Below are 18,395 nucleotides of genomic sequence, written 5' to 3'. Positions count from 1 at the left end.
ATTTGTACAGGCAGAAGGCGCGATGCGACGTGTGGCTGCCGATTATGAGTCGCCGCTTTCTCTTGCGCGTACCTTGCGGACGAGAGCGGAGCTGACGGCGCACAATGAGCGGGGCGCGACGGAGACGGCAAAGCCGAGTAAAAGATGACTCAGAAGCTGCGCGTAGTCGTGAAGGCACTGCTAGGCAACTGAGAAAGACGTGCGAGTTGCTAGTGGGATGCGCAATGTGTCGTGTGGTGTCGGAATGAGTAGTGTCAGTGAGGAGGTGGAGCTTGGACGCAGCGTTTTGCCGATGTCTTGGCACCGCTCGCGCAATCCTGGCCACTAGCCAACTACTGTACGCGAAGCCGCCGGGGGACGGAGACGGAGCATCGATAAATCACAACGCCAAAACCGAACCCGACACGAAACATTTAAAAAACACATCTAAGTGATACGAGTTTGTACCAAACGCGCTGAATCATCATGGCCGACGCACGAACTCTACTGCGCCAACAGCGAGCAGCACGGCAGCAGGCGCAAAAGCCCCAGAAGCAGTCGGCCGCGCCCGCAACCGCACCTGTCTCGAAGAAGCGCAAGGCGTCGGATGAGACGGCGGAAGAGAGGAAACGTACGCGGACTGAGGAGGAAGCGGGCGTACCAGCCGGCTTCTTTGATGCAGGCGCTACCAAGGATGAGGAGGAAGTCGCGCCCGATGCAGCTCCAGCAGCCCCCGAGGACACAGCAGAGACGCAGCCCGCAGAGCCTCCTGTAGCATCCAAACCACCGCTAGATGCGGCCGCACAAGCAGAGCTGGACGCCTTTCTGGAGGAGATGAACGCGGAGAAGCCCGAACCACCACCATCTGCCAGACCCACATACTCAGGCGCCGTCATAGAGGCTGCGCCCATGACTGCTGCCGAGATTGCAGCACAGGCACGCGAGGAGCACAGCGCGCAACGGGCGAAACGGGACGAGGAGATGGAAGGAGAGAAGGAAGACGCAGCGCGGGCGCTTGAAGACGAGTTCGAGGAGATGGATGGTCTTGAGGAGAGAGTGAAGAAGCTACGGGAAAAGAGGGAGGCACTGCGATCCACGTCTCTTCGTTCAGTGGACGTGGTGAACATTGCACCAGCGGCCCCTAATGTCGACGAAGACGGAGAGAGCGAGTCCGACGATGAAGACTGGGATGACTGGCGTTTCCATCCTGCTTAAAAAGATCCGTTGCATTACTTGGAGTGAGCTTTTCCCTGTACTATATTGTAGCATAGTTACTATCATTGTGATACCCAGGTAGGCGTTCGCAAACAACAATTCATTGAGTTCCAGCAGGGCTGTCGCTGTCTGGCTCGTTCAGCAACATACTGCATACGTCACAAATGCATACAAGTAATTGCAGTCCTCAAGTCATCTCTACCAACGCACCACCAACGCATCAGCTTAGTATCCACGGAATTCCCAGACATGTGAGAGGCGGTATGTAGCGCCAAGACAAGCGTCATTGGTAAGGAACATCAAACGCTTCAGGCACGAATAAGAGAACCCAACCTTGAACCCCACTCACCCACATCCCTCGACCTTGACACGTGCGATCGCGAGGCTGCACTCTTCCTCTACCCACGCGACTACTATATACCACATTATACACCTGCGCGACCCGAATACAACCTCCACACCCAGCTGCCTGCCCCACAATGTCTCGACGGCCCAACCCTGCCGCTGATCGGGCGGAACAGAATCGGGCGACGTTGAAGAACTTGGTCAAGCTCGAAGGCAACAAGACATGCTCAGACTGCAAGAGGAACAAGCGTACGATGTCTTTGTGCATTTTTGTGATGCGATCTCACTAACGACTATTCCAGATCCGCGATGGGCGAGCTGGAACCTCGGCGTCTTTATCTGCATTCGATGCTCGGGTATCCACCGTGGCATGGGAACGCATATCAGCAAAGTCAAGTCCGTCGACCTCGATACCTGGACCGATGAGCAATTGCAGAGTGTGCTGAAGTGGGGAAATGCGCGGGCGAACAAGTACTGGGAGTCCAAGTTGGCGCCTGGCCATGTCCCGTCCGAGGCAAAGATTGAGAACTTTATCCGCACAAAGTATGAATCGAAGCGCTGGGTCATGGACGGGCCTATACCGGATCCGTCGACTCTGGAAGCTGACGATGACGATGTGGTAAGTACCTGGGACAGTGTTGCATTGGAAAAGGGGCAGTGACTAACAATGTAGCAGCCACTGAAGAAGGTCCAGGAAAAGGTACAAATTGAACGCTCGGCTTCGCAACGTCTCGCCCAAGGCTCCAGTCAGCCTCCTCGTCAAGCGCAGCCCCAACCGGCCATCGACCTGTTCGGCGACGACCCCGTTCCTCAGCGACCGAGCACCGGACCGCCAGTGGCAGCAAGAGGGCCCCCAAAGGCGGAGACAGCCCCGCCCAAACAGCACAAAGCAGGAGATTCATTGCTAGGTCTAGACTTCCTGGGTGGAGGGTCGTCTGCGGCGCCCCCTCGACCATCCAGTACAGGCCCCGCGGCTGCAGCACCGTCAAGACCGGACCTCAAGCAGTCCATCTTGTCGCTATACGCCTCGAAACCTGCGGCAGCATCACAACCACAGCAACATGCACGTGGAGACTCGTTTGGTGGAATGGCTTCTCCGCCAGCGCAGACGTCCCCCCAGCAGTCGTCTTTTGGTGGCATGAATGATGCTTTCAGCAGCCTTTCCTTCAACGCAGCTCCAGCACCCAAGCCATCTCCATTCTCTGGCCTCGACAGCTTCTCTAGCACGAAATCGCCTCCCGCGACATCTTCGTCCAATATGTTCGGGGGCGGAGGCAACTTCTTTGACTCCAAACCTGCAGCGCCGGCTCAGTCGCAACGCACCATGAGCCCATCCAGTGGTCTGGGTGACTTTGGCTCCTTCTCCTCGCCGGCGCCGTCCAAGCCTGCAGCCTCATCTATGTCCGGAATGAACGACCTACTCGACTTGTCCATGCCATCTGCGCCCGCCACATCTCCACCAGTCAACAATGCCTTCAACCTGTCTTCACCTGCACCGACCCCTGCTCCCAAGGCCGCCCCCGCGCCCGCAGCAGTGAACTATTCTGGTGTCTCCAACATGGATGCCTGGGGCGGTAATGACGTTTGGTCATCTCCTGCGCCTAGTCAGCCTGCAACTAATGCTACCGCGTCACATACCCAGGCATCGACTTCTTCATGGGGTGCGCCGGCTGTTGCACAAGATGACGACTTTGGGGGCTGGAGCAGCGCAGCACCCACACAAACCACAACGACACATACTACGACCACTCAAAGCAAGCCTGCAGGAGGATTTGGCGGTGCAAGTGACGATCTCTTTTCTAATGTTTGGGAGTGATGGGCTTGCATAATAGCGTGTTGCACTCCTAATGCAACCCGACCATGCATTGGAAAGATGCCAAATTTGGGTTTTGTGTATTGTACATGATATAATTCTTATAGACCGCTGCTGAACTGAATTGCAACTACGAAACCAAGAAACGCCTCAACCCCTTTGACTCGTTTCCCCAACGCCGAACATGCAAGAGGAAATTACATGCATCTGTTTTTCCCGTGGAAATGATTTGCCACAATATTGACTGCCCTCAATTATCGCACCCAACGCACCCGGCGTATGAGATACCCCAAAGAACCCCTCTGAAATGTGCTTGCTCCTCCATCTCTTGACCATAACCTGCATATCAAGCCCTCCCCCTCCTCCTTCTCATCTTTCCTCAGCCAGCCTATGTCTCCTGCAAAAACACAACCAGCCTCCCTCAAAAAATCAAATGCCACATCCAATACAGCACCGCAACCCCCGCTATTATCATTCCCGAAAGTTTTAATATCGCAACTTTATTCCCCGACGACGCCATTCTTGTCAATCGTGTTGCTGAGCCCTTGAGCGTGGTTGAGAAGGATGAGAAAGTATCGGACTATTCGACTCTACATTAGCATTTGGTTCAAGTTTGGTTGGAAGTTCGGGATTTGGGGTTCGAGAGTTGGAAGGGGGAATGGAAGGAGAAGGGTGAGAATTGGAGGAGAATAGGGAAGGGAAAAGTGGAAAGTGAAGGCATACAGTACTATCAATAACACCCTGATCCCTCGCATTATCATAAATATCTATCGTCACGCCGCGGAGGGCAGACACTTTGGACGCGAGTTCGTCCAGACGAGAGTTGTTTTGCTGTTCACGCTCGTAGGCTTGCGACATGTTGGGCTAGTCCTTTCGCCGATTTTCAGTGGAGGTTGGGGTGGTAGGCGTGTGCTCGACACAGTATTGTTGCGTCTGGTCGCTTGGAAGTTGCGCGTTGGGCTTTCCTCGTCGCGGTTTGGGTGGCGGGTGTGGTCACTTGGATACCGGAGGCGCGGCGTGGCGTTGGCTTGGCGGATAGCGCGAATGTGGGAGGCAGGAGGATGGGTGTGATGTGGGATTTGTGTGTATGTTGTGAGGCTTGAAACGCTGGGCTAGGTGCTGGATGTGACGTTCGAGTGCCAAGAGACCCTGGAGGGAAGGGGTTTAGCGCCAGGCAGGTCTGTCTGGGAAAGATGCGGCGGTTGCCGGATCTCTTGCTTTCTCCACCATGGTTACTACTACTGCCACGTCTGTTCGAATCTCGGCTTGGAGTAGGAATACTTTACTGTTCCCACCAAAGGGATTGTGTTGAGGTGATATACTTGTGTTGTAGTGAAGTTGATACTACCTGGGCAAGCTGTCTTTGTCGCCGATCCCCCATTCACTCATCGATCTTGTATGCTTCCAATTTCTTTCATCGCAGCACAGCCATAGACTAGATGATACATGAATATCCCTTGCAAAGCAGGAGTACCTGGAGAACAGCGTGACCTCCAACCCAAAACAACAAAATCGAGTATCTCAAACGTAAATCCCCAAACACACTCCGCCAGCCGGCTAAACTACCACACAACTGCTCATTCGCAAACGCAACCGTGCCGCAATCTACAAAACACCAGAGAAGAATCGCAACACCCGCCAGCGGAAGGCTGTGTCCTGCACCGTGCGTTTTAATTCGAAACGCGCGGGGGATTGGTGATCACGAGCTGCAGCATGTTGCTCAGAAACAGTGCCATGCAGTACTGCTGCGCCGCAAATCGACAGTGACTTATTAGCCAGGGGTCTTGGTAGAAATCCCTCATGTATTATCTGGATTGGTGGCTGCTGCGGGATACCTGCGTAGGTATGGTATGTCACTCAGCCCACATGTATGTTTGAAGGCTTAGACGGGAGTTCCGACGTCGTGGGTATGTGGTACCGGAAATAGTACACAGAAATGTACTGCGCCGAGTTATCTTATCTCTAAGAGGATGTGGTCTAATGCCGGGGCTGAAACGAGGCCGCATTTCGGATGGGGGTCGCTCGCTTTTTTGCGGCGTGGTCGCAAGGCTGAGACCTTCAAAGTGTAGAATGAGTGTATCTCCGTGGCTCATTGACATGGGATTGCATATTCTTCCGTATGCGAAAACGTAGCCCTAGGGTTGTACATGCGTGCTATAGTCTAGATGCCTGTAGAATTTGTAGTTTGGGTAAAAGCCGTTCCTGCATGTTGGTAGGAGCTGCATGTCTCAGTACCTTCACGACCCAATGGAGAAGTACTGTCCGATGCATCTGGTCTGAATCAGAACGAAGTGAATACATGTCTGGAGGATCTACTTCCTTACCATACCACCACACCTGGTGCGGTGTCCATGGCGAAGTATCACACTGATGCATCTTCGGTCGCATCCCGCAGATCCGGCCCCCATGTCTGCAACGCCACAAAGCCTCATGCTGTCCAACATTACATGGTCGTGGTGTTGCGGGGTACTGATGCAAAAGTATAAGTTGGTACGTTTGGTTTGGTCTCTGGAGTAACAACTCAAGGGCTTTTGGTCTTGCGCTTAGACCATCTTCCAATAGAAGTCCAGCGATTTGCCTTTATCTCTTCACTTCAGCAATGGCGCTTTTCCATGTCTTACTACTCTTGTATGCAAGCTTTGTGACAAATGCTGCAACAACGCCGCTGGATGCTTCCATTCAAGTCCGCAATGCGCCTGGTCACACAGTGGAAGATACCTACCGCGCAATCAGGCGAGGTCTCGCTGTAGCTAGCTTGGAAAAACGCGAAGACTACAAAGCTGAGATGTCTATTGCAAGGAGCTGGAGCGGCGCTACTTTGCTATCAGTGTAAGTAGATACGACAACAACTACACTTCAACCTCAATCAGCGACTGATACATCACTCCCAGGGAACTTCCGCAGAACCCTTCCCTAGACCACCAGAATGGTACTACAGAGATTGAGGCTGGTCTCGAAGTCATATGTCAGACATGTTATGTCAGGGGATCCGCTACTGCTGAACTCAAAATCAGCGGCGACTTCAACGCCAGCCAATTGATCGAGCAATCCATCGACGCAGTAAACTCCACTGTTCGCAACTTCACAGATAAATTCGACCACTACATAGGAGACTATGTAAACCAAGTTAAGGACAACCTCAAGGATGGAATCGACGCCTCAGATTTCGACTTCCCCACCATTGATCTGGCTTTCGACATCGATGTCCCACCCGTTCCAGACGCGAACCTGCATTTCCAATTCGACGATATGGAGCTCTATCTCGAGCTGGAGACATCACTTAGTGCGGGCGCAACATACGAAGTCACGCTCTTTGCTACCCAAACCCCTGTTGGAGTTAAGATGGGCAAGTACCTGCAGCTCGGCGCAGTACTAACAGTCGATCTACTTCTTTCTGTCAAAGGAGCAGTGGATATCAGCAGTGGCTTTCATATTAAGCTCGACGACGGCGTTGGTATCGACATCGCCCTCTTCGGAGACACCGTCTCAGACTTGACGATGTAAGCCCCCCTCCAATCTTTCTTGCCATCCTCACACACTGACTCACCCCTCAGCAACGGTGGCAGCTTCGAGTTCCTCCCTGTCACTCTAAAATCCGCCAATGTCGCCCTCTCCGCAGCTCTCCGCGTGGGCGCCCACCTCGGCGTTGAAGTCGTCCAACCTGAGTCCCCTTTCGCCACCATGATGTCTGATTATACACCACACATCCAATCCGGCATCGAAGTTGCCGTCTATGCCAACGTGGCTGAATTCAAAACAAACGTAACATATGACCCAGAGGATGAGAAGTGTGATCTCAAGGTTGTGCAAGAATACAATCTAGCCGTTGGTGCTGTTGCTGGTGCATCGGTGGTTGTGGATTGGAGAGATCAGACTGCTACCTGGGGACCAGTCAATGAGAAGAGCATTGCTGTCTTCACAACGACTTTGGCGGAAGTTTGTGGGTCGGCGAAAGCCACACCCACACCTACTATATCTGCATCATCTACTTCCGTTTCACCGACGATAACGTCTGCGCCGGAGAGAAGACAGGACCTCATCACTACAACACTCAGCACAGTACTCACGCGCAGCGGTATCAGCTGCAAAGTCATGGGTCTGACAAACTGCCCCAACTCCCAACAAGTTACCACGAAAGCAGTGATCAGTAGCACAATTACAACAGCCGTACCCAGCGGCATCGAGGCTACATGGCCGGCAGACACGCAGGACACTGTTACTACATTGGTACCGTTTGGAAAACACGTTAGAACAATCAAAACTCTTTCAGGAAGTCCCGTGCCATATGTTGCGCCGCCTCAAGAAACCAAGCATTATGGGGACGGCGGCGATGGCGGTGTCGCAAGCGCTTTGGAACATGCAACCAAGGGCGAGACAGGAGGAGTGAAAAATGGTGTTATCATTGGGGTCAGTGTGGGACTGGGTATACCGTTTTTGGTGGGTCTTGCTGGTGCGATGGTGTTTTTCTCGAGGAGGAAGAAGAGGTATGGAGCTGTTGGTGGGGCCGGCGCGGAGATGGTGAGTGAGGAGTATAGGGGACGGGAAGAGTACAAGGACGGTGTTGTTGAGGTCAGGGAGGAGAGCAATGGTGGGGAGTCGAGGAGATGAGGTGGTTATTGAGAGTCGGATCGGGTACAGCTGCGAAGGACTTGCACGCACCACGTCTCTTATCTTCGTCTCCATCCTTGGAGTTGATTTTGGGTTTGCGATAATTATACCATAGACTTGATTTTATCGAATTGCTTTTGCATTTACCCACGTTCGGACGGCGAGGAAGTCGATGTCCGGCCGACCCTACAAGCGGAACGATAAGAAGATAGTAATCGGAAAGCTCTCCACATCGAGCCTAGCGCGCTCCGCAACGTCATCCCAATGTCACCTCGGGGCCTCACGACCCGTGTACCCTTGTACCCCGATCTTCACTCCTCTCCATCGCTTTGGGAAGCATGGCCCATGAATCTTGGACGTTTACCCGGCGCGAGTACACTTGCGCCGAGAAGCAAGCATGGCCAAGGCGTGCCACCCCGCACTCTTGTGAGGAACGGCTTAGAGCCTCCGCTTCTTGTCCACGATGGGTAACTTCCAGCAAATATCATTCGATGGACAGTGGATTAGTCGCTGCCCAGACGGCGCGAACAGGTTCGTTTCTCCGCTAGACGTACAAGATGCGGAGGGAGATGTCCCGTATACGATCTCATGCCGGTATACTTCTACCGGAGCATACAAAGGGAAGCTTTCCTCAGGTAGACTTTGCACCACATCTTGTCAACTTTGTTGGAGCGACTGCTTTTGACTTGTTCGTTCGATGAACAAATCTCATCGCGGATTTTGATCAGTGTTACATTTGCTGCTACCCAGCATGATGGGCCCATCGAGGATGCTGTACAATTCGTACAAATTCCTGGTGTTGGGCTTGATGGCCTCGGTGTTTTTCGATGATTCGGCCGCACATTCAATCAAGAAGACGCGCGACGCGTCTGAAAGCCGTCAACGCATATCTCTCAATGCCAATTGGCGTTTTGAGCGTTTTACGTCTAATCCCGATGGTTTGAGCTACGACATCTTGAAGCCATGGATCATGCCTACGGCAAACGAGTTCCTCAGCGAAAAGAAGTATGACCGCCCTGCCGGAGATGCGCCGGGCGCAAATGTCAGCTATGTACAATCAAGCTTTGACGACGCAGCCTGGGAGGCTGTCACCCTGCCGCACGACTGGGCTATCTCGGGGACTTTCGATACGCCTGGTGTATCTGGTGATCTGGGATTTCTTCCGATCAATGGAGTTGGGTGGTACCGCCGCATGGTCTCAATGGATGCCGAAATCATTAGCTCTGGCAAATCGATCTACTTGGACGTAGACGGTGCCATGGCATATGCTGCAGTGTGGTTAAATGGTCATCTCGTTGGCGGATGGCCTTATGGGTACAACTCTTTCCGCCTCGATCTTACACCATACGCCAAGGCGGGAGACAACACACTCGCTATCCGACTTGACAACAAATTGGAATCTTCGCGTTGGTACCCAGGTGCGGGAATCTATCGCAACATCTGGCTTGTGACCGTCAGCCCGGTCCATGTTGGACACTATGGAACCTACATCACCACCCCAAGTGTCTCGGCTACGGAGGCCACTGTTAACATGGTTCTTGATATCCAAAACAAGGGAAACAATAGCCAAAGCGTCGAGGTGGTTACCGAGATCTATGAGCGCGACGCTGCGACGAAGAAGGCTACGGGTGCTTGCGTAGCTACCTTCCCAACAGCGAAGACAGATGTGGCAGGTCTTACTAAGCAATCTGTGAATGGCTCCGTCGTGGTTGCCAATCCTAAGCTCTGGGGCCCATTACCAGAACAGACGCCTAACGAGTACGTTGCCATCTCCACCGTGTCGGTCAACGGCATGGCGGTAGATACTTACGAAACCAACTTTGGTATCCGATCAGTCAGATTAGACAAGGACCAAGGGGTTTTCATCAACGGAAAATACACCTATGTCAAAGGCACTTGCAATCATCATACTCTTGGTTCGTTGGGTGCGGCGTGGAACACACGAGCTGCCGAGCGCCAGATCGAAGTCTTGCAGGAAATGGGTAACAACGCTCTTCGCACTTCGCATAACCCACCTGCTGCCGAATTCCTTGATCTCGCAGATAGCATGGGCTTGATGGTTATGGATGAGATTTACGATACGTGGAGCTTTGGCAAAGTCGATAACGACTTCCATCTCATATTCCCTGAGTGGCACGAACCGGACCTCCGATCTTTCATTCGCCGTGACCGCAATCACCCATCTATCATTTCCTGGAGCGTCGGAAACGAGCTTCCTGATCAGAAGAACTCATCTGGTACCGCGACCGGAAAGGCACTTCAGGATATTGCCCACGAAGAAGATCCCACTCGTCTGGTAACCCTTGGCATGAACAATGCTGGTCCAGACACAGGTCTCGCTGCGGAGATCGACATAATTGGCCTCAACTACCAAGGGGAGGGTAAAGGGACATCCTGGCAAAGTACTTTCCCTGCGTTCCATGAGAAATTCCCCGAAAAGATGATCTGGAGCACTGAATCTTCATCCTGTGTCAGCTCTCGCGGCGTCTACACTTTCCCAGTTACACCCAACAAAAGCGCCATTGTTGGTGGACATACCGGCGAAGGCGGTGATATGGTAAACAGCCAAGTCAGCTCATACGACCTTTACGCACCCGAATGGGCTTCCTCGCCGGACAAGGTCTTTGAAATGCAAGATAGACACCCTTACGTTGCGGGTGAGTTCGTTTGGACAGGATGGGATTACATTGGCGAACCTACGCCATACTCCAACACCTCCAAAAGCTCTTTCTTTGGCATGATCGATCTCGCAGGCTTCAAAAAAGACCGCTTCTACCTGTACCAAGCACGCTGGCGCTCGGATCTTCCCATGGCTCACATTCTTCCACATTGGACTTGGCCAGAAGACCGCGTTGGAGAGATTACTCCCGTGCACGTCTACACCTCTGGCGATGAAGTAGAACTCTTCGTCAATGGCATTACTGCTGGACGACAGACAAGAGGGAAATACGACTACAGACTTCGATGGGACGGTATTCAATACAAGCCCGGGAATGTCACCGCTGTTGCCTACAAGAACGGTACTGAATGGGCTAGGGATACTAAGCTTACAGCCGGCGCCGCAAAGTCACTCAATGTAACTGCAGATCGCAGTACCATCACCGCAGATGGATACGATCTCTCCTTTGTGAGCGTGGAAGTACTCGATGCCAATGGTATTCTGGTTCCTATGGCAAACCACGCAATTACTTTTGAGGTGACGTCTGGCCCGGGTATGATTATCAGTACCGATAACGGCGACCCAACGGATCTAGTGCCGTTCCCGGAGTTGACGAGAAAAGCTTTCAACGGTATGGCATTGGCGATTGTGCAGGGTGAAGTTGGTAACACTGGGGAGATTGTCATTGAAGCCAAGTCAGAAGGATTGGAGAGTGGAAAGGTTGTTGTGAAAACTGCGTAGTAGAGTAGACTGTAGTAGACTGTAGTAGAAAGATAATGTTAAATCTTAGTGACAAAAAGTTCGAACCGATAGCTCGTACCGTCTTGCTTTCGTTGTTATAATACTCTGCCTGTTAAGGCAGCCTGCAAGCACTCCAATGAAGTCGTCCCGATTACAACACAATAAGTATGTCTCGGCAAATTAATAAGAAGAGTGCTAATTATTCCCGCGAGTTCTCCCCCTCAACGCGTATCCTTCCTTTACAGTTCGATTGGAGTTGTCCCTCTAGCAGTCTGCAACAACGAACTTGAGTTTGTGGCGGGCTCGATATAGGTAAATGCACTCCAGCGTTGGAGGTTAATGTCGTATATATGTAGTCTTAGAGTGACTATGAAGCAGGTCCTCGGTGGTCTTGAAGTCCTCTGCTTCATGCGCGGACAAGATATCAAGATTCGCACCCCTATCGTTCTAATGAACTGGACGAATGGAGAAGAAGCACGATTATTCTCGCCCCTAGGAAGTGCTTCCGTCTACGCAAATGGATCCTCAGTTGCTCAAGCCCACGTCTCACCCTCAAACGACCACTCCGGCCTCACCATGGGTGGCGAGCTAGCAAAGACCGGATACGTAGGCTCCACTCCCAATATTTTCGCTGAATACTCTATCAGCGCGCAATTCAAGATTCACGTCGAGAAAAACAATGATCTGGAAGAAGCAAGGAAACCTCTAGGCTAGGTAGAAGGCTGGCAGGGTATGACATGTTATTCACTCCCACTAACCGGCGAAGACGACCACGCAATTACATACACCATGGACCGTCGGTGCAACACGCTTATAGATGCCACGAAAATGATTCCCACAGTTAACGACATCGCGTACACCCACAACGGTGGCTCAGCGGTTACAAATATCTTCCCTGGCCCCTGGTGCTCCTGCAACATCCAATTCTCCGCCCAGCTCTCTTTGTACCTTGTAAACTGAAACGCCGCGCTCCTGAACACCATGGGCGCGGAACTGGAAACCCGCATCAAGGAGACTGCCGTAAAGCAGCATCCTGAATTGGTGATGCAGCGGGATTTACACTTTATCCAGGAGACTTTTGGCCCGATGCTGTAAATCGTGTGGCAAGGGATTGTGGGGAGAAAGGCATCGCGATTCGTACGGGGAAGGGTCATGATAGTACGGTGACTACGCTGTTGGTGCCGACGGCGATGGTGTTTGTGAGGACGAGTGGGGGTGTCAGTCATTGTGCGGAAGAGTGGAGTAGGGAGGACTATGGGGAGGAGGCGCTGGTACTGGGGAGGCCGTGTTAAATCATTGATGAGGTCTTGAGATGGAAGATGGCGGAGGTGTGAAACATCAAAGAAGTCGTGGAGGCTTAAGTTGCATGCATGTGGGTTGCTCGTGACACAGAGATGGACTCGTCGCGCTTGAAAGCCTTATATATATAATCATTTACTACTGCATATTGGAAATATTACAATATAAATTTGTTTCATCTGATACTTGCTGTGGTAGGTGTCTTCTGCAGGGCAGCTCTTTCCAAGATGGTCACCAGCTTCGGTCCGGCACAGTTGAGGAACTCTCCATTTCATTACAGAATCAGCCAATTGACTCCATTCATCGTAAAGGCTAAGCAAGGCAAAGGTGTGGAAAGATGTTTCCTGCTGTCTCGTAGCCATGAGTTGGCCATCGTATTGAGATAGCGATGAGTACCGATACGCAGTCTACTCGAAGTCATCATTTGGGATATCATCTGGATAGACTCACAGGGTTTGACAAACCTGACTAACTGACTATATGCAGTTGCCAGAGAGTCTTCCAAAAAAAGGCCATGTATGCACACAGTACTTTCATCCCAAGTCAGTGTTGCATGATCGTACTTCACCTGCGATTGCAGTTTACACCCAGCGTTGCCACGCAACCACCGATAAGGTGCTATCGCAGGTAGCGTAGGCAGCAAACACACCGATAACGCACCTTCCAGAACATCTGGTGGGTGAGCTCCGTTTGCACACAAGAGTTCTCCAGTTGCCATAGCACCCTAGCGCCGTCCGCGCCCGCCACACGACACATATGTCGCTCCCACCCCACCCCACGCTCAAGGTAACCCACCCCCCACATATCCCTACCTCTCACACATACTCATACCATTGACAGATCTTTACAATGCAAATTGTATCTCTCTCGAACGTTGTCTCTTCTGCACTCCGTGTCCCTGACATGCACGGTACTGCAGTTAAGTCTAGTGTCAACGACAACAAGGCCAAGTCGCTGTACGAGCGACTCCACCGGCCATATAATTCAAGGTCAAGGCTGAGCCCTGCAACCCCAGCAGTGGCGAAGAAGGCTGTTCGGTCGCTTGCAACCACTACTTCAAGATCACCCCCGGGCGCCGTTGGTAAGGCGGCGTCACGGAAACCTCTTATTGCTGCAAGAGCTCGTGCTGACTACCCGAACAACGTAGATGCCGCTTTCAGACAGACTAGAATTCCGGGACCGACGATCAAGGCAAGGGTAAGGACACACTCATCGTTCTGGGAAAGAATGACTAGTATCATCATCCGACGCCCTATCTCGACGCCGACGACGGAGATCACCGAGGAGACCACCGAGGTCGAGACCAAGTCAGAGGACGGCATCATCGGATGGGAGGAGTTTTCCGAGGAGGATGAGGAGGGCACCATGGCCCACGAAGCCGACGACACCTCGGTCATGTTCGGGGAGGACAGCTTAAATGAGGCCCTGAGTCCATCGCTGCAGACCGATGCTATGCGGCTCTGTGAGCGCACGATGATCAGCATGAAGCGTCTCCGCATGAACATGAAGAGGCTGATCAATGCGCCATGGTTCGACGGGCTTGCCCGTTGTCCTAGTTATACTAGCGACAACATCGGCATGCCGCGAGTTCGCCCAAGGAAGGTGGAGGTACCCGAGGAGGTGCCTGTGGTAGTTTTAGATGAGAAGGAGGATGGTAAGTTTTTTGATCGCAGTGAAAGACCTTGACTGACAACTTTTAGCTCCTGCTGCTGCCACTTCCGATATGCCGAAGGCTGCCTCGCCAGCAGTAAGCATTAGGAAGCCAGCGCCCGTCCCGACTGTCAAGGTCACAACTGTCAAGGTTGCGGGACGCGGCAAGACTGCTACGGCGGCCAGCAGCGCTACCAAGCGACAGGCACGCAAGCCGGACGCGGCGTCGAAGTCAACCAAGGCTCTCAAGCCTGCCGTTCCCAAGACGTCCTCGCGCAAGGCCCCTGCCAAGGTCGCTCCTCCTCGCCCAAAGGCACCCACGAAGCCGCAGCCGTCCAAGACCAAGACTGTTTCTGCCCCGACATTGAAGGGCGGAAAGTCGACGACGACTAAGGCTATCGTTATTTGTCCAGCATCCGTCGTTAGGGGTAAATTAAAGTCAGCGCTGCGCCAGCCTGGCTCCAAGACAACCCAGAAGCGCATTCAATTTCTTGATGGTCCCATCAAGCCATGCTTCTACTCCCACGACGAGCCCGCCAACCAGTCTCTCGTCGATGCCAAGGCTTCGGAGACAGAGTTCGACTGGGAGCCCCTCCAAGGCTTCCGTCGCCCTCCTTCCTCTTCGCAAGGCCAAGGCACGAGAGAACTCTTCGAGTTCAACGACCTGGATAAATTCACCCTGAAGCGTCGCTTCCTGCAACGATACGTCAGTGTCCGAGCATACGAGGCACGCCGCCGCCAAGACATGTTGTCTTCGGGCGAGCCCGGTCTTGGACAACTTGAGTATGGGAACGGGACTTTCAAGGTCGCGCTCCAAGTTTCCGGAAAGATCGTGTCTCACGACATTGGTATCGTTAAGGACTTGAGTGAGATCGGAAGTGCTGGCAAGTTTTGGGGTGCTCTTCGGCAGAAGGCAATCCCGGTTGTGGTCTTCGGATCCTTCTATGAGCTGTACGAGCCTACTATCATTCCTGACAAGAGGGTAAAGGCGTTCAAGAAGCCGGCGCGTTGGCCCACTGCCCGGTTCTGGGACAAGTTCATCAGGAAGAACTTCGGACGTCTTCCAGCCGCTGATCTCGAGGATTAAGTTGCAACGGAGGAAGTCTGGGGGTAAGTTGAGCTCCCATGTTTGATCATCGCACATGCTAACCAAGCCAGTATGGTAGGTATGTGAGTTCGACGACTGCGGGAGCTCAAGAGACGGAGACGGTGGATGGGTGCGATTGCGCTCCGCTTGCTTTTTGCTTTTACATGTACCCCCCTTCCCTTCCCTTCCCTGCCCTTTTCCTTCCCTGCCTTTTTCCTGTCTCTTTCCTGTCTCTTTCCCGTCTTTCCCTTTTCTCTTTCCTTCCCTCTTCTCTCTGCTTTTGTTGACTCAGTTTCTTTTTCTTCACGACTTTATCGACATCAACAAAGCCGGGGCGTCCTTTTCGACAGGGCGGGGCGAGTGGTGGGACCCCGCATTTTCGACAACTTTTTCAACAACATCGACATCAGTATTCAACATACAGATGGCCAGGCATTGGTGGGAGAGTGCGGGAAGGTGATGGAGATGCGCCGGATGTGTTATTGATCTTTCTTTTGTTCTGCTTCGTGTGTCTCTTTTCTTGGTTTCTTGCACGGTGCTTACTTCCTCTTTGTGCTCTAGCACACGAAAAGTTTTTTTGTAGTCTCACAATTCATGTTGTGTCGACTTTTATATACATTGGAAATGGAAAAGAGTAAGCCCGGCTGTCGACAGCATACCTCATCGACGCCATCATTGCGTTCATGCCGACATCCAGGTTCGCGTACAGCGGACGTGCAGCTTACATGCAGATGTCGCACGTGTCACTGTGACTGGACAATTGTTATCAGGCACAGAAGACGGCTAGGATGCAAGAGGCAGTTGCCGAGAATGGGGCACGGCTATACCAAGGCTTGCCAAGAGCTCTTGCACTACGCTAGCGGAGACGTCCGCTAGTTAAAAACCTACATATAGGAATTGACCGCCGGTATGGAGGCGGACCTTCGTGCTCCCGCCTCTTTCATTGAAAACTTATCTTTCGACATCGTCAGTCGAGATGAAGTTCGCCACCCGATCAAGCGCTTCCTTGGCTGTCCTTTCGGCATTGGTAGCGGTTGCGCAAGCAGATGATGCGCTTTACAGTAAACGCATGGTAAAGCGTGATATTGATGCGGATGGGAACTACAACATCAGTAAGTTAGTCCTTGACAGACAAGATATTGCTTTTGCTCACGTGACCAAGCATTCTTCCACATCAACGACGTTCACGCCCATCTCGACGAGTTCAGCTCCTCGGGAACCGATTGCACAAAGCCCGAACGAGGATGCTATGGTGGCTATGCGCGTGTCAAGACCATAATAGAGGAGCAACGCCCAAACTACGAGGACAGCTTATGGCTAAACGCTGGTGATGAGTTTCAGGGTACCTTGTTCTACAGCTTCTATGGTGGCGAGAAGATTGCAGAAACTCTGAATGAGCTCAAATTCGATGCTATGACTCTTGGAAACCACGAGTTTGACGGGGGCGATGGCGAGCTCGGAGAGTTCTTGGTCAATCTGACATTCCCGATCATCAGCGCGAATGTGCATTCGCAGGATCCCAATGTCAACAAGACAGTCAAGAAGTATACGATCTTCGAGGAGCATGACCTCGCTTTGATTGGTGTTACTGCAGAAGAGACTGCCAGTCTTAGTAACTCTGACCCTACTACTGTGTTTTCCAACACGGTTGAGGTACGTCGAGCGATGCACGTGCCAGTTGGCATCCACTAATTGCAGCAGGCTGTACAAGGCGCCATCGATGAAATAAAAGCGACAACCAACATCACCAGGATTGCAGCTCTTACTCATATCGGCTATGACAAAGATCAAGAGCTCGCGAAAGCTACTACCGGTCTTCATCTCATCATTGGTGGCCACAGTCACACTCTCCTTGGCGACATGGAAGATGCTAAGGGAAAATACCCCACTATTGTTGACAACAAAGATGGAGATGAAGTCTTTATCGTCACTTCATACCGCTGGGGCGAATACGTCGGCTATATCGATGTCACCTATGATCCCCAGGGCAAGATTGTCGCTTACCATGGCGCTCCTATCCACCTCACAAACACCACTAAGCAAGATGAGGACCTTCAGAAAGAGATTGATGCATGGCGCGTTCCTTTCGAGGAGTTTGCCGCCGAAGTTCTTGGCACCAGCTCGGTTGAGCTCGATCAGACTACCTGTCAACAGAAAGAATGTCTTCTTGGCGATTTCATGGCCAATGCCATGCTCGACTACCGCAAGAACAACACCCAAGATGTAGACTTCGCTCTCATCAACGCAGGCGGCATCCGCGCCACAATCGACCAAGGCGACATCACCCGCGGCGAAGTGCTGACGTCATTTCCCTTTGGAAACGCAATCGTCCAAGTCGAAATCGACGGAAAGACTCTATGGGAGTCTCTGGAGGGCATCGTAACCGGTGTCAATGTTGGCAACGGTCGGGAAGTCACTTCCTTCTTCCAAATCAGCACAGGCATCAAAGTCGAATACAACCCCGAGAACGGCAACAACAGCAAGCTTATCGCTGTTACCATTGGAGACGAGCCCCTAAAGAATGAGACCAAGTACCAGATGGTCACCTTGGACTTTATTGCGGGCGGCGGCGATAACTTCTTCGAGCCATCAACGGATTTCATCACGTTGGATACGCAGGATGAGGTTTTGACTGCATATATTCTGAGCAAGAGCCCAGTCGATATTAAGCTTGACGGAAGGATTGAAGAGGTGGACCGTCAGAGGGATGATGTTGCTCCCGGATCTGGCAATGGCACTACGAACAGTACGCGACCTACGACTGGTGCGCCGCCTCAGCAGACTACCAACTCGGCCGCTCGGGTCGGCCAGGACACTGTTGGTGCGAGTGCATTTGGGCTACTGGTTGCGTTGTTGATGCTTTAAGTGGGTGGTCCTTGGCTGCTCCATATTTGATGGCATGAAATGGAACAGGTAGAAAACAATAATATTGAGACATTAATTCACGCTGCAAGGTGCGTCTGACATCTGGAAGAGTGCCACTAACATCATATCTAGCA

General features: G+C 52.3%; 8 protein-coding genes across 8 annotated transcripts; 7 read left to right on the top strand and 1 right to left on the bottom strand.

Moving 5' to 3' along the window:
* Positions 1-244: 244 nt before the first annotated feature.
* PtrM4_050290 (KfrA-N multi-domain protein) lies at positions 245-1,194 on the top strand (the record flags this gene model as incomplete). The annotated part of the gene is made up of 2 exons (XM_001936828.2): positions 245-253; positions 571-1,194. 2 exons carry the CDS (start codon positions 245-247, stop codon positions 1,192-1,194), a joined length of 633 nt encoding a protein of 210 aa, XP_001936863.2.
* Positions 1,195-1,673: 479 nt separating this feature from the next.
* PtrM4_050280 (GTPase-activating protein that regulates ARFs (ADP-ribosylation factors)) lies at positions 1,674-3,355 on the top strand (the record flags this gene model as incomplete). The annotated part of the gene is made up of 3 exons (XM_001936827.1): positions 1,674-1,788; positions 1,842-2,158; positions 2,216-3,355. The coding sequence occupies 3 exons, from the start codon at positions 1,674-1,676 to the stop codon at positions 3,353-3,355; spliced, it is 1,572 nt and encodes a 523-aa protein (XP_001936862.1).
* A 418-nt stretch (positions 3,356-3,773) lies between these two features.
* Positions 3,774-4,210, bottom strand: PtrM4_050270 (putative snare complex subunit protein; the record flags this gene model as incomplete). The annotated part of the gene is made up of 2 exons (XM_066104857.1): positions 3,774-3,932; positions 4,076-4,210. 2 exons carry the CDS (start codon positions 4,208-4,210, stop codon positions 3,774-3,776), a joined length of 294 nt encoding a protein of 97 aa, XP_065959421.1.
* A 1,741-nt stretch (positions 4,211-5,951) lies between these two features.
* Positions 5,952-7,960, top strand: PtrM4_050260 (uncharacterized protein; the record flags this gene model as incomplete). The annotated part of the gene is made up of 3 exons (XM_001936825.2): positions 5,952-6,181; positions 6,244-6,852; positions 6,907-7,960. 3 exons carry the CDS (start codon positions 5,952-5,954, stop codon positions 7,958-7,960), a joined length of 1,893 nt encoding a protein of 630 aa, XP_001936860.2.
* Positions 7,961-8,711: 751 nt separating this feature from the next.
* PtrM4_050250 (LacZ, Beta-galactosidase-beta-glucuronidase) lies at positions 8,712-11,360 on the top strand (the record flags this gene model as incomplete). The annotated part of the gene is made up of 1 exon (XM_001936824.2): positions 8,712-11,360. One exon carries the CDS (start codon positions 8,712-8,714, stop codon positions 11,358-11,360), a length of 2,649 nt encoding a protein of 882 aa, XP_001936859.1.
* Positions 11,361-11,729: 369 nt separating this feature from the next.
* Positions 11,730-12,074, top strand: PtrM4_050240 (uncharacterized protein; the record flags this gene model as incomplete). Its single annotated transcript, XM_001936823.1, has 1 exon — positions 11,730-12,074. One exon carries the CDS (start codon positions 11,730-11,732, stop codon positions 12,072-12,074), a length of 345 nt encoding a protein of 114 aa, XP_001936858.1.
* Positions 12,075-13,415: 1,341 nt separating this feature from the next.
* Positions 13,416-15,396, top strand: PtrM4_050230 (HC2 multi-domain protein; the record flags this gene model as incomplete). The annotated part of the gene is made up of 3 exons (XM_066104856.1): positions 13,416-13,445; positions 13,500-14,313; positions 14,360-15,396. 3 exons carry the CDS (start codon positions 13,416-13,418, stop codon positions 15,394-15,396), a joined length of 1,881 nt encoding a protein of 626 aa, XP_065959420.1.
* Positions 15,397-16,372: 976 nt separating this feature from the next.
* On the top strand, positions 16,373-18,261 carry PtrM4_050220 (UshA, 5'-nucleotidase-2',3'-cyclic phosphodiesterase and related esterase; the record flags this gene model as incomplete). Its single annotated transcript, XM_001936821.1, has 3 exons — positions 16,373-16,508; positions 16,559-17,049; positions 17,098-18,261. The coding sequence occupies 3 exons, from the start codon at positions 16,373-16,375 to the stop codon at positions 18,259-18,261; spliced, it is 1,791 nt and encodes a 596-aa protein (XP_001936856.1).
* Positions 18,262-18,395: the final 134 nt, after the last annotated feature.

This window comes from Pyrenophora tritici-repentis, chromosome 10 (genome assembly GCF_003171515.1).
Source record: "Pyrenophora tritici-repentis strain M4 chromosome 10, whole genome shotgun sequence".
Taxonomy (NCBI): domain Eukaryota; kingdom Fungi; phylum Ascomycota; class Dothideomycetes; order Pleosporales; family Pleosporaceae; genus Pyrenophora; species Pyrenophora tritici-repentis.
The sequence above is the reverse complement of the archived record's forward strand: the minus strand, read 5'-3'. Positions and strand labels throughout refer to the sequence as shown.